This window comes from Orcinus orca, chromosome 2 (genome assembly GCF_937001465.1).
Source record: "Orcinus orca chromosome 2, mOrcOrc1.1, whole genome shotgun sequence".
In the NCBI taxonomy this organism is placed as follows: Eukaryota; Metazoa; Chordata; class Mammalia; order Artiodactyla; family Delphinidae; genus Orcinus; species Orcinus orca.
In genome coordinates, this window is record NC_064560.1 from 189,193,323 (window position 1) to 189,208,337 (window position 15,015).

The 15,015-nt window shown below is 35.3% G+C and overlaps 1 protein-coding gene across 1 annotated transcript in view; it reads right to left on the minus strand.

Moving 5' to 3' along the window:
* CATSPERB (cation channel sperm associated auxiliary subunit beta) overlaps nt 1-15,015 on the minus strand; it is a 131,212-nt gene that overhangs the window by 8,453 nt on the left and 107,744 nt on the right. Inside the window, 5 exon segments of the mRNA XM_049706594.1 lie at nt 396-531; nt 6,926-7,036; nt 10,333-10,443; nt 11,184-11,381; nt 13,546-13,685. Coding sequence (XP_049562551.1) covers nt 396-531; nt 6,926-7,036; nt 10,333-10,443; nt 11,184-11,381; nt 13,546-13,685 — 696 coding nt within the window.

The window sequence follows — 15,015 nt, forward strand, 5'->3', positions numbered from 1 at the left end:
ACAGAGTACTATATATAAAATAGATAACCAACAAGGGCCTACTGTATAGCACAGGGAACTCTACTCAATATTTTTTTTTCTACTCAATATTTTTTAACAACTTACAAGGGAAAAGAATCTGAAAAAGAATATATATATATATATATATATATATATATAACTGAATCACTGTGCTGTACACCTGAAATTAACATGATATTGTAAATTACCTATACTTCAAAAAAAAAAAGTGTGAGATGATAGAAGCAGTGTGAACAGCAACATGACAAGTGATTCGACTTCTTTTCCAAAGAACTCTCAACTATCTTTTGTGTAAACAGTTTTGTAAACCACTTCTCTACATAATAACAACAGTACACATAGCTGTAATAATTGTAGAAGAAAGCAAACCTTACTTAGGTTCCAGTTTTCCCTGTTATTCACTTCAGTCACAGTAACCAGGTATGGAGTTTCCACTGGCATATGTCCATCCTCACTGTAAATTTTCAAAGAAATTGGATATTGTGTAACTGGAAACTTAAAACGAGGAACCTAAAATGCAAATGCCAAGAATGAAGGTAAATTTGGAAAATTCAATACTAACTCTTCATTTCCTGGTAAAGAATGAATAGATGTATTCCCAAGAATTTGTCTATTCTATATGAAATGTGCTTCTGAGGGTTTCTGCCTTCACAGAGCATTAAAAAAAAAAAAATCTGTCTTATAGTAGAATCGCTGTGAACTCCAAAAGTAGTGCACAAAGACTGTGGTAACAAAACTCCTGCCTTTCTGTCGGCCTTTTCTCACAGGAATTTGCTATTATAGTATCCACCCTTTTTCGGCCAACCCATATACCCTAAGATACTGCATGAATTAGGTCTTGCCCAAATCCCTTAACGACCCTCTCTCTGCCAGTCATCATCTTTTTTTTTTTGAATTTTATCTTATTTTATTTATTTTTTATACAGCAGGTTCTTATTAGTCATCCATTTTATACACATCAATGTATACATGTCAATCCCAATCTCCCAATTCATCCCACCATCACCACCCCCCCTCGCCACTTTCCCCGCTTGGTGTCCATACATTTGTTCTCTACATCTGTGTCTCAATTTCTGCCCTGCAAACCGGTTCATCTGTACCATTCTTCTAGGTTCCACATATATGCGTTAATATATGATATTTGTTTTTCTTTCTGACTTACTTCACTCTGTATGACAGTCTCTAGATCCATCCACATCTCTACAAATGACCCAATTTCATTCCTTTTTATGGCTGAGTATTATTCCATTGTATATATGTACCACACCTTCTTTATCGATTCATCTGTCAACGGGCATTTAGGTTGCTTCCATGTCCTGGCTATTGTAAATAGTGCTGCAATGAACATTGGGGTGCATGTGTCGTTTTGAATTATGGTTTCCTCTGGGTATATGCCCAGTAGTGGGATTGCTGGGTCAATAAGGTAATTCTATTTTTAGTTTTTTAAGGAATCTCCATACTGTTCTCCAAAGTGGCTCTATCAATTCACATTCCCACCAACAGTGCAAGAGGGTTCCCTTTTCTCCACACCATCTCCATCATTTGTTGTTTGTAGATGTTCTGATGATGTCCATTCTAACTGGTGTGAGGTGATACCTCATTGTAGTTTTGATTTGCATTTCTCTAATAATTAGTGATGTTGAGCAACTTTTCATGTGCTTCTTGGCCATCTGTATGTCTTCTTTGGAGAAATGTCTATTTAGGTCTTCTGCCCACTTTTGGACTGGGTTCTTTGTTTTTTTAATATTGAGCTGCATGAGCTGTTTATATATTTTGGAGATTAATCCTTTGCCCGTTGATTCATTTGCAAATATTTTCTCCCATTCTGAGGGTTCTCTTTTCGTCTTGTTTATGGTTTCCTTTGCTGTGCAAAAGCTTTTAAGTTTCATTAGATCCCATTTGTTTATTTTTGTTTTTATTTCCATTACTCTACGAGGTGGATCAAAAAAGATCTTGCTGTGATTTATGTCAAAGAGTGTTCTTCCTATGCTTTCCTCTAAGAGTTTTATAGTGTCTGGTCTTACATTTAGGTCTCTAATCCATTTTGAGTTTATTTTTGTGTATGGTGTTAGGGAGTGTTATAATTTCATTCTTTTACATGTAGCTGTCCAGTTTTCCCAGCACCACTTATTGAAGAGACTTTCTTTTCTCCATCGTATATCCTTACCTCCTTTGGCATAGATTAGTTGACCATAGGTGCGTGGGTTTATCTCTGGGCTTTCTATCTTGTTCCATTGATCTATATTTCTGTTTTTGTGCCAGTACCATATTGTCTTGAGTACTGTAGCTTTGTAGTATAGTCTGAAGTCAGGGAGTCTGATTCCTCCAGCTCTGCTTTTTTCCCTCAAGACTGCTTTGGCTATTCGGGGTCTTTTGTGTCTCCATACAAATTTTAAGGTTTTTTGTTCTAGTTCCATAAAAAAATACAAATTTTAAGATTTTTTTGTTCCAGTTCTATTGGTAATTTGATAGGGATTGCATTGAATCTATAGATTGCTTTGGGTAGTACAGTCATTTTCACAATATTGATTTTTCCAGTCCAAGAACATGGTATATCTCTCCATCTGTTGGTATCATCTTTAATTTCTTTCATCAGTGTCTTATAGCTTTCTGCATACAGGTCTTTTGTATCCCCAGGTAGGTTTATTCCTAGGTATTTTATTATTTTTGTTGCAATGGTAAATGGGAGTGTTTCCTTAATTTCTCTTTCAGATTTTTCATCATTAGTATATAGGAATGCAAGAGATTTCTGTGCATTAATTTTGTATCCTTCAACTTTACCAAATTCATTGATTAGCTCTGGTAGTTTTCTGGTGGCATCTTTAGGATTCTCTATGTATAGTATCATGTCATCTGCAAACAGTGACAGTTTTACTTCTTCTTTTCCAGTTTGTATTCCTTTTATTTCTTTTTCTTCTCTGATTGCCATGGCTAGGACTTCTAAAACTATGTTGAATAACAGTGGTGAGAGTGGACATCCTTTTCCTGTTCCTAATCTAGAGGAAATGTTTTCAATTTTTCATCATTGAGAATGATGTTTGCTGTGGGTTTGTTGTATATGGCCTTTAGTATGTTGAGGTAGGTTCCCTCTATGCCCACTTTCTGGAGAGTTTTTTTTTTATCATAAATGGATATTGAATTTTGTCAAAAGCTTTTCTTGCATCTATTGAGATGATCATATGGGTTTTATTCTTCAATTTGTTGATATGGTGTATCACATTGATTGATTTGCGTATACTGTAGAATCCTTGCATCCCTGGAATAAATCCCACTTGATCATGGTTTATGATCCTTTCAGTGTGTTGTTGGATTCTGTTCGCTAGTATTTTGTTGAGGATTTTTGCATCTATATTAATCAGTGATATTGGTCTGTAATTTTCTTTTTTTGTAGTATCTTTGTCTGGTTTTGGTATCAAGGTGATGGTGGCCTCATAGAATGAGTTTAGGAGTGTTCCTTCCTCTGCTATATTTTGGAAGAGTTTGAGAAGGATGGGTGTAAGCTCTTCTCTAAGTGTTTGATAGAATTCACCTGTGAAACCATTTGGTCCTGGACTTTTGTTTGTTGGGAGATTTTTAATCACAGTTTCAATTTCATTACTTGTGACTGTTCTGTTCATATTTTCTATTTCTTCCAGGTTCAGTCTTGGAAGGTTATACGTTTCTAAGAATTTGTCCATTTCTTCCAGGTTGTCCATTTTATTGGCATAGAGTTGCTTGTAGTAGTCTCTTAAGGTGTTTTGTATTTCTGCGGTGCCTGTTGTAACTTCTTTTTCATTTCTAATTTTATTGATTTGAGTCCTCTCCCTCCCTTTCTTGATAAGTCTGGCTAATGGTTTATCAATTTTGTTTATCTTCTCAAAGAACCAGCTTTTAGTTTTATTGATCTTTGCTATTGTTTTCTTTGTTTCTATTTCATTTATTTCTGCTCTGATCTTTATGATTTATTTCCATCTGCTAACTTTGGGTTTTGTTTGTTCTTCTTTCTCTAGTTCCTTTAAGTGTAAGTTTAGATAGTTTATTTGAGATTTTTCTTGTTTCTTGAAGTAGGCTTGTATAGCTATAAACTTCCCTCTTAGAACTGCTTTTGCTGCATCCCATAGGTTTTGGAATGTCGTGTTATCATTGTTATTTGTCTCAAGGTATTTTTTGACTTCCTCTTTGATTTCTTCAGTAATCTCTTGATTATTTAGTAATGTATTGTTTAGCTTCAATGCATTTGTGTATTTTCCATATTTTTTCCCTGTAATTGATTTCTAACCTCATAGCATTGTGGTCAGAAAAGATGCTTGATATGACTTCAATTTTCTTAAATTTATTGAGGCTTGATTTATGACCCAAGATGTGATCTATCCTGGAGACTGTTCCATGCGCACTTGAGAAGAAAGTGTAACCTGCTCTTTTGGGATGGAATGTCCTATAAATATCGATTAAATCTATCTGGTCTATTATGTCATTAAAAACTTGTGTTTCCTTAGTAATTTTCTGTTTGGATGATCTGTCCATTGGTGTAGGTGAGGTGTTAAAATCCCCCACTATTATTGTGTTACTGTTGATTTCCTCTTTTAGAGCTGTTAGCAGTTGCCTTATGTATTGAAGTGCTCCTATGTTGGGTACATACATATTTATAATTGTTATATCTTCTTCTTGGATTGATCCCTTGATCATTATGTAGTGTCCTTCCTTGTCTCTTGTAACATTCTTCATTTTAAAGTCTGTTTTATCAGATATGAGAATTGCTACTCCAGCTTTCTTTTGATTTCCATTTGCATGGAATACCTTTTTCCATCCCCTCACTTTCAGTCTGTATGTGTCCCTGGGTCTGAAGTGGGTCTCTTGTAGACAGCATATAGATGGGTCTTGTTTTTGTATCCATTCAGCAAGCCTGTGTCTTTTGGTTGGAGCATTTAATCCATTCACATTTAAGGTAATTATCAATATGTATGTTCCTATGACCATTTTCTTAATTGTTTTGGATTTGTTTTTGTAGGTCCTTTTCTTCTCTTGTGTTACCCACTTAGAGAAGTTCCTTTAGCATTTGTTGTAGAGCTGGTTTCGTGGTGCTGAATTCTCTTATCTTTTGCTTGTCTGTAAAGCTTTTGATTTCTCCATCAAATCTGAATGAAATCCTTGCCAGGTAGAGTAATCTTGGTTGTAGGTTCTTCCCTTTCATCACTTTAAGTATATCATGCCACTCCCTTCTGGCTTGTAGAGTTTCTGCTGAGAAATCAGCTGTTAACCTTATGGACGTTCCCTTGTATGTTATTTGTCGTGTTTCCCTTGCTGCTTTCAATAATTTTTCTTTGCCTTTAATTTTTGCCAATTTGATTACTATATGTCTCGGCGTGTTTCTCCTTGGGTTTATCCTGTATGGGACTCACTGTGCTTCCTGGACTTGGGTGGCTATTTCCTTTCCCATGTTAGGGAATTTTCGTACTATAACCTCTTCAAATATTTTCTCGGGTCCTTTCTCTCTCTCTTCACCTTCTGGGACCCCTGTAATGCAAATATTGTTGTGTTTAATGTTGTCCTAGAGGTCTCTTAGGCTGTCGTCATTTCTTTTACATTCTTTTTTCTTTATTCTGTTCCACAGCAGTGAATTCCACCATTCTGTCTTCCAGGTCACTTATCCGTTCTTCTGCCTCAGTTATTTTGCTATTGATTCCTTCTAGTGTATTTTTCATTTCAGTTATTGTATGTTCATCTCTGTTTGTTTGTTCTGTAATTCTTCTAGGTCTTTGTGAAACATTTCTTGCATCTTCTTGATCTTTGCCTCCATTCTTTTTCTGAGGTCCTGGATCATCTTCACTATCATTATTCTGAATTCTTTTTCTGGAAGGTTGCCTATCTCCACTTCATTCAGTTGTTTTTCTGGGGGTTTATTTTGTTCCTTCATGTGGTACATAGCTCTCTGTCTTTTCAACTTGTCTGTCTTTCTGTGAATGTGGTTTTTGTTCCACAGGCTGCAGTATTGTAGTTCTTCTTGCTTCTGCTGGCTGCCCTCCCAGTCATGATCTTTCAACCAAACTCATTAAACTCAGGCTCTGGAGTTCAAATCTAGCTCCATCACATATTAATGATGTGGTCTTTAGCAAATTACCAGGCTTCTCTGTGCCTCAAATGAAATGAGACAAGTTATGGAGAAGCCTTAGAGCAGTACATGGTAGACAGTAAATTCTCAAGAAATACTGGAATTCAACAAGGGTGGAGTTGTGGAGGTATACAATAGCAACCCTCATAGTTTATTGACTGCTGACTCTATGCCCAGTATTATAGTAAGCGATTTTTATCCTTGTATAAAATCATTTAAAATAATGCTGTATACAGTCCAACAAGGCCTTTGAAATAGATCTACTCGAAAGTCATACCAAGTGCACAGGTAAGTCAGCTAATGCAGACACCAACATCAACTTGATACATGTTTGAATGTTTGGAGCCTAACAGAAGGAAGTATTTGACACAGAACCCATTCTCCTAACCAACATATTATACTGTCTTCTATTTTGTCACTAGTACCTTGAGCTTTAAGTTCTATATTCTCAGAACCTGATACATGTTTGATAGTCAATACTTTTTAAAATGAATCAATATTCACCATAACCTAGTGTAACGTTTGACAGGTTATACATTGTTTTCACATAGATAGAAGCATGTGTGTGTGTGTGTATCTTTATAAGAACCTGTGAACTGAATAAGGCAATGCAGATATTATTCTGTTCTACAGATGAGGTTAATTACTGTGTCTGGGGACATTTAAATTCAAATATTTTTAGCTCTATGTCATATTTAATTCTATGTCATAATAAAACAGTATTTCTATGTCTTAGTTTTCATGTTTAACCAAAATGTGCATTTCAAAGTCATTAATATGAAAATACTGTCTTCAGGAAATTAAAGATTATCTTACCTTTTCTCTGCAATCTGAGAAAGCAACAGCATGTGAAAACTTCTGATCATTTGTGCAATTACATTCCTCCCGAGTAGACACATTTGCACACTGTTTGAATTTACCAGATTTCTGCAAATAGAATTAAAATAGGTTGACATGCTTTTTTTGGTGGCAGGATTTATGCAAACTGAGTAAATGTGCAATAAATATTTGTTACCTGAATGAATAAAATCCCTGAGAAGTTAAAAAGGGAGAAAATCCATTAATAATAAGGTAAAAGCACAGTATTTCTGAATTTTGTCTATTTGCTTGGAATGAACCCAAGTATCACTCAGCTGCTTGCCAGTTTTCCTCAGGGCAGTTGATAGTCAACATGCATGGGACCCAGAAAGTCTGTGTCTTTCTGAATGCAGTAATTAAGATGCCCACCTCCATCGCTGGCATGGAAACTGAGACCTAAAAGAACAGACTTGATATGATGGGCTGCTGACTATGGATACTCTCCAAACCTACCATTTTGTACGTATCTCTCCTCATAGCAGTTACTAAGGCTGTTTAAAATCTCCGCTATAACTATCCACTTGTCATTCATTTTTTCATTTGATCACTCTTGCTTGGTTTATTGGTTTATTGGTTTTTATTTGTTTTTTTATTGGTTTATTCATTTTTTCAAAGAACTGGCTTTTGATTTTGATAATCAACTCTATTTCTAAAAACGTTATTCTTCCTTCTACTTCTTTTAAGATTACCATTCTCGTCCTCATTGCTTCTTTTTTCTTCTTTTTATTGAGATAACATTTACCATTTTTAAGTGTACAATGCAGTGGGTCTTAGTATACTCACAATGTTATTCAGTCATCACCACTATCTAATTTCAGAACTAATTTGCTGCTTAGTTAGGTTTATTCAGCTCTTCCAATCTTTTGAACTGTTTCATGATTACATTTTAAATTTCTGACATCTTTTTTTTGTGTGTGATGTCTGTCTCCAATTTTTTTTTTCATGGTTGCAATATGACCTAAACTGTTCTGAAATAATTATTTTGCTTATTCTAAAGTTTGCTTGTATTTATGATACTGTTTTCCAAGGCATGAGTTTTTTAGTTGTTTAGATTTATGCTTCTTTTTTATTGTGGAAGTTTTCTTCAAATATTTGTTGTTTTACAGTTGTCTGCTTATCCTTGGAGAGTCTAACTGCCAACTCTGTATGTGGAATGACATCACACATGATTGTCTAGTAAGGGGATGATGTCAGCATAACAAGAAGTCACAGTGTTGGTTCAGATGTACTTTTTTCCCAGCTGTTATATTTTGAGGTGATCAGAGGCAGAATTACATAAATTTTGAGTAGTCTGCTCCACTAGATGATGCTATTTAATTTGTATAACTTTTAAAGCTTATTCTCCCCCATTAAAGATCCACGAAGATGTCATGTTTATCTTGTTCACTGTTGTCTCCCCAGAGAATATCTGTTTGTACAGTTTCTGATAACTCTGGAAATGCTGAAATTCACATTTGTTGAATGTATAAAAGGTGCCCCCCCCAAACCTGTTATTTACTTATGTGTAAATTAGATACATTTCCTATTCAACTCCCAAGAAAATCCAGAAGAAAAAAAAATCCAAACGAAGGATTTCCATGTAAATATATTAAACTCATATTTCAATAGATGAGGCTTGCATCTAGTGATGTATCAGACTTTATCTTTGGAAGAAACTGCAATTGAAGAATTCAATATTTGAGTTGCTCATTGCCTGGAGCAGAGCTGCTTACCTTGAAATCCAAGATTCAACAAGAAGTCAACCTTGTGTGTGTGTGAGTGTGTGTGTGTGTGTGTGTGTGTGTGTGTGTGTAATCATATGTGTATAAATGTGTATTATTCATTTGTTGAACAATTTTTAAGCACTCCCTATGTCGGGCACTTTTCTGGGTACTAAAGATATTGTAGAGAATAGAATAGATTTTAAAAAAACCCAACAATAACCCTGCTTTATGTAGCTTACCTTTTAATGAAATACAATAAATAAATGGGTAAAATATGTAAAATTGTAAAAGTGCAGTGAAGAAAAATAAGGCAGGGAAGGGGGACAGGAGTGGGCATCAGTGGAGGTGGAGGTTACAATCCTAAATAGAGTGGCCAAGGAAGGTCTCACAATGATGGTGACATTTAAGCAAAAATCTGAAGATGGTGATGGAATGCGCTATGTGATATCTGGCAGAAGTACATTCCAGACAGAGGAAAGTTTTGAAACTTAAGGACCCTGAGGTGGGAATATGTCTGGTATACTTGAAGAACAGCAAGGAGGCCAATGTGTGCAGAACAGAGTGACCTGAGGGAAATCAGGTCAGATATGAAGCTAAGGCTGAACCACAGAGGACCTTATAAACCATTGTAAGAATTTGGCTTTTACTCTGAAAGAGATGGGAAGATGATGAAGAATTTTGAACAAAAGAAACAACGATTTTCTGTCTTTGCGTGTGTGTGTATGTTCCTGAATGGATATGAATGTCTGCTTGTCCATATGTATATGCAGTTAGGTGTGTTTTTCTCAAGAGAGATATTACAGGTATCTGTGAGGTTTCCTTGGGAAGCCACCCCATGATGTACTTTTCCTTTTTAAAAGAAGTATTTATTTAGTTTGGCTGGACCAGGTCTTTACTGCAGCACGCGGGATCTTTAGTTACATATGCATGCGGGCTTCTTAGTTGCGACCTGCACGCAGGACCTAGTTCCCCTGATCAGGGATCAAACCCAGGCCCCCTGCATTGGGAGCTCGGAGTCTTACCCACTGGACCACCAAGGAAGTCCTGAAGTATTCTTCTTTTGAGCCTAGTGGTTTCTCTCTGTTCTACCTTGCTCTCCCTGACTCCAGAGAGGCAGAGTGCTGCTGGGGTTTGGTTATTTTCTAGGCGGATCCTCGGCAGGAGTTCAAATGAGTCTATGTTGGAGCAAACACTCTTCTCTCTTTTTGGACATCATTCCTTTCACAGAGCTGTGAGATGGGTCTGAGGCCCCTTTCATTTAAAAAACCATGTTCTCACTCTATCTATGCTCTTTGAAATTCAAATGGGAGCTAGGGAGAGGTCAAGGGGAAAGAGTCCATTTAGACTTCTTGGTTCCAAAACTGTATCCAGGAGTAGCAGTAAGAGAAGAAAAGGCTACAGCAGTAGGAGGAGGAACAGGGATAGCAGTAGTAGTAGTAGTAGTAGTAGTATTAGTAGTAGTAGTAGTAGTAATGAGGGAGGAGGAGAGGGAAGGGGAGGGGGAGAGGGAGGGGGAGAAGAAGTAGTGATGTTATCAGGGCAGATTATGCTTAATGCACCTTCTCATTTAATCTCCACAGCTAGGTCTGTCCACGTGTAATTTTACTGAATGATTTCTTGAATTCAAATGAATACTAGTATATTTGCAGAAAAAATATTTACCTTTGACTTGTGAAATAGGTTTCTTGGTATGGGTTTGCTAGGATCTGCATGATAAAAATTATCTGTAAGTGGAATAGCTATTCCCATATTAGAGGGAGGCCTGTAGTTTATCTGAAAATGATTAAACAAAGTTAGTGTAAAATTCATTATTATTTACTAAGTCTTTCATTTAAAAATCTTGATTTTCCAGAAAAGCTTTCAAAACAAATATTTCACTTTCAGCTCCTGGTATTTAAGTAAATTTCTCTTTCCCCAGCACTCCCTCAACCCATGGTAATACAACTTGGACCTTGTAAATAAGTGAAAAATGTTTTAGAACCTAAAGTAGCTGTCATAAAGTCAATGCAATAAAGTTTAAACACCTTATAAAGAGGCTTAGTGACATATTTAGTAAATAATTCTTCAAGTTTGGTTATTTTTTTTGTCACAAAGAAAATGATAAGTAATAAGTTAACAAAGATATTTTAAAAAGAGTCACAGAGTCTGACAAGGCAAAAATTAAAATTGTTATTATATTGAAATGGGACCTGTAAGATATATCAGCTCAGGATGAGAATGAGTCAACTTAAGGGCAAATAACTGTATATATTGTTAAAGCCCAAGATTATGCCACCATAATATAGCATAAAATGTGATATTAAAAATGATAAGACTAAGTTACCAAGAAAAATCATTATTTCAGAAAGTTTTCACATTTTAGTCATCGTATCCTCAAAATGACATGAGGATTGAAAAATAACTGGAGTGTTTTGAGCATTTCAGGAAAGAAATGCTAAGACTGAATGGCCAGCCGATCATACAAAAGTAATCTATCACTGGTACCCTTCAAACAATCTGCTTAGGTTTCTTACTGGCAAAACTTTGATCATATTAAAACCCTGACTGTCCATGTGAACTCCACTCATCCAGTCTTCCAATGGGATAATTTCACTAGGAATGTGATGCATAGACTTGAGATAACTACAGCTGCTTTTCAACATTGGCACGAATGTTGTAACAAGACACTCAGTCGATGCTCCCCACACAATAAACGCCAGTGAAGTTGAACCCTGGAAATATCCAAATAAATGAAGGTTATTTAAAGTAACTGTTATCGGCTGAACTGTGTCTACTCCATATGTTGAAGTCCTAACCTCCAGTATCTCAGAATGTGATTGTATTTGGAGATAAGGCCTTTAAAGAGGCAATTAAGTTAAGATGAGATCATTAGGGTAGGCTCTAATCCAATATGATGAGTGTCATATAACAACAGGAAATTTGAAAACAGACACACACAGAGGGAAGACCATGTGAAGACACAGGGAGAAGACAGCCATCTGCAGACCAAGGAGGGAGGCCTTAGAAGAAACCAACCCTGCCAATGCCTTGATCTTGGCTTCTAGCCTCTGGAACTGTGAGAAAATAAATTTCTGTTGTTTAAGCCACTCAGTCCATAGTATTTTGTTATGGAAGCCCTGGCAAACTAGCACAGTACCCAAGTAAAGAATACAGAAAATGAAAATGAAAAGAAATAGAAAAAGAATGATAATAGAAAACAGAAATAGAATCATAAGTTTGATCATAACGATCTGTTTGAGGATAAATCTTAACAGAAGACATATTCTTTTCCAGGAAGAAATACATTCCAATCTAATTGCCTGTGGGTGACATTTGGAAATGAGCAAGGATCAAGTGTTTATTATTAAATAAACACTATTATTGGATGCAGTTGGATGTAAATCCAACTTAGAATGGCAAGGCTTCCCTCATTCATTGATGAGCATTGACATTTGCTTGGATAATATGAGTAAAATAACTTCCATTGGTATACATTTTGAAAAGAAGATACTCACTTAGCAACCACTGTATTTCACAAAGATATGTTTTTAGTAGAAATTTATGTACAAAAACCATATTTGAACCTTGCATGATATTAAACATTCAACAAAATTTGATAAATTCTGTTTGAAATTTTTAAGTACTTCTTGAAATTAAAAAATGTAGAAATACTAATAATTTTACTGATATAGTAGGCTCTAGTAGTTTTGCCTCCATCTCTATACTCTGTAAGCCATTAAAAATAATCTATTTTTAATGAATTTTTGTGAAAACACATTGAACCAGAATCTAAGCAGGGTTCTATTATTAAAGGAAATTTGGGGTGGGTAACACTAGTTCAATAAGAAATAAGGAAGTAAACAGAAAAATCTAGAATACTGGAGATTCTACAACATAACTGACTCAATTGCTACAATTCAATGGCAGGGGAAGAAAATGGAGTCATACCTACCTTAAACTAAAAGAAACTTAAGAGATTAATAAATAACCACATACTGTGTGACTTTTGTTTGGATGCCAATTCAAACAAACCAACCCTAAACTTTTTTTTTTTTGAGAAAATTGCGGGAATTTGATTATGGACTGGGTTTTATAGGGTACCAAAAAAAAATTTGTTTAAAAAATTTCAGGGATGATAATGGCATTCTTGTTATGTGAGAGATAATACACATATTTTTTGGAGATATGTATGGAAGCATATAGGAGTGAAATGACATGATGTCTGCTATTCATTTAAAACTATGTCAGAATATAAACCAAAAAAATTAGAGATGATAAAACAGAAGTATCAAAACCTTGACTATTGTTTAATTTCAGAAATAGGTATATGGAAATTCTTCTTTTGTCTATATCTGAAATTTTTCATGATAAACAGATTGTAGAATTTGCTGAAAAATATTTATTGACACAAAGGGATTAAACTATATAATTAAGTGGAAGGAGCAAATTTTTAAAACTGTATATACAATGCTCTCCCAGTTTTAGGGGGAAAAAAGGAAAATACTGTAAGTTCATAGTGATTGAGCATTTTCTATGTGCCAGACATTGTTTTAGATGGCCTACCTGAATTATCACATTTAATTCTCAAAACAATCTTAAGAGGTAGGTATTATTAGTATCACTTCCATTTTATAGATGAGGAAACTTAGAGTAAAGTAACTTTCCTAAGCTCACAAAAACAGTACCAGCAGTGAAAACTAACTCAGGTAGTCTTTTCCAGAGCTCACTTTTTTAATCTCTATGACATACAGCCTTTTCGTAATTCCCAAAATGTTAAAAGTGTTTAGTCATCCTTGATAGGTAGGATTATGCATAAATTTTCCTTCTTTTTCTTATCTTATATTCTAAATTTTCTATAATCCATAGATATTTTTTAATAATTAAAGAAAAACTTACTTGACGTAAAGTTTTGCTGGCTGCAGAAATTTCCATTAGATAACTATCAGTGTCATCAAAATGGCCTTCAACTTTAACTTCCAACAAATTTGGGTTTCCAACGACTACTTTCAGTAGTGGGATTTCAAGTGTTTGAACACCTTTGGAAACAAAGCCAAGAGTGAACATGAAAATTTTAAGCAATTTCATAATGACTGGCTGATCAGAATTCTAGAACATCTACAGAATCTATTTATACAGAGTTAACTTTAATAGTTCTTAGAAAAATTTAACTTTGCAAATATTTTCTCCTAATTTTTTTCACAGAAATATTGCTCCCCTCCACCCCTCATTCCTCAGCCAGATTCTCGAAGGCAGTCACTTGGATAGTCTTGGTCCACACAGTAGAGAAACTGAGAATACACGCTCAATTTAAAGGGCTGTCAATCAGGTGCTGCCAAGAGAAAAACCCTAGGCATTTAACACAATACGTCATTAGGCCATTTCCTGCCTTCAGGGCCTCTGTTTGCAACCTCTCCATACTGAGAAATTAAATGGAAAGAGAGATTTGGAAGACCATGTAATCTAATTGCCATCTTTACTAATTAGTAAATCAGAGCTGAGTAGTAAATAAGTTGCCCTAAGTCTCAGCTCTAGCTGTTTCCCTTAAACCAAAATGATCTGGCCAGTGCTTCCTAAACTATAACTGGGGATTTTGTTAGAATGCCAATTCTGATTTAACAGTTCTGAGGAGGGGGCTGAGATTCCACATCCTGTCCCCTTCATACCTTTATTGAGGTATACTGACAAATAAAATTGTATATTTTTAAAGTGTATAATGTGGAGATTTGTTGTACTTATACATTGTGAAATGATTACCATAATTAAGTTAATTAATACAGCCACCACCTCACATTTTGTGTGTGTGTGTGTGTGTGTGTGGTGGGAACACTTAAGATCTACTCTCTTAGCAAATTTCAACTATACAGTACAGTATTATTAACTATAGTTATCGTGCTATGTATTATATCCCCAAGACATTTATTTTATAACTGGAAGTTTATACTCTTTGACCAACATCTGCCCATTTTCTCCATCCTCCAGCCCCTGTCAACTGGCACTCTATTTCTATGAGTTAGACATTTTTTTTTTTTTTAAGATTCCACATATGAGTGAGATCACACACTACTTGTCTTTCTCTGGCTTATTTTACTCAGCATAATGTCTTCCAGGTTCATCCATGTTGTTCATCCTTCTTTTTTATGGCTGTATAGTATTTCTTTGTGCATATATACCACATTTCTTTATCCATTCATCTGTTGATGGACCCTTATGTTGTTTCCATACCTGGGCTATTGTGAGTAATGCTGCAATGAAAGTGGGAGTACAGATACCTCTTCAAGATACTGATTTTGATAAATACCCAGAAGTGGGATTGCTAGATCATATGGTAGCTCTATTTTTAACTTTTCTGAGAAACTTCCACACTAT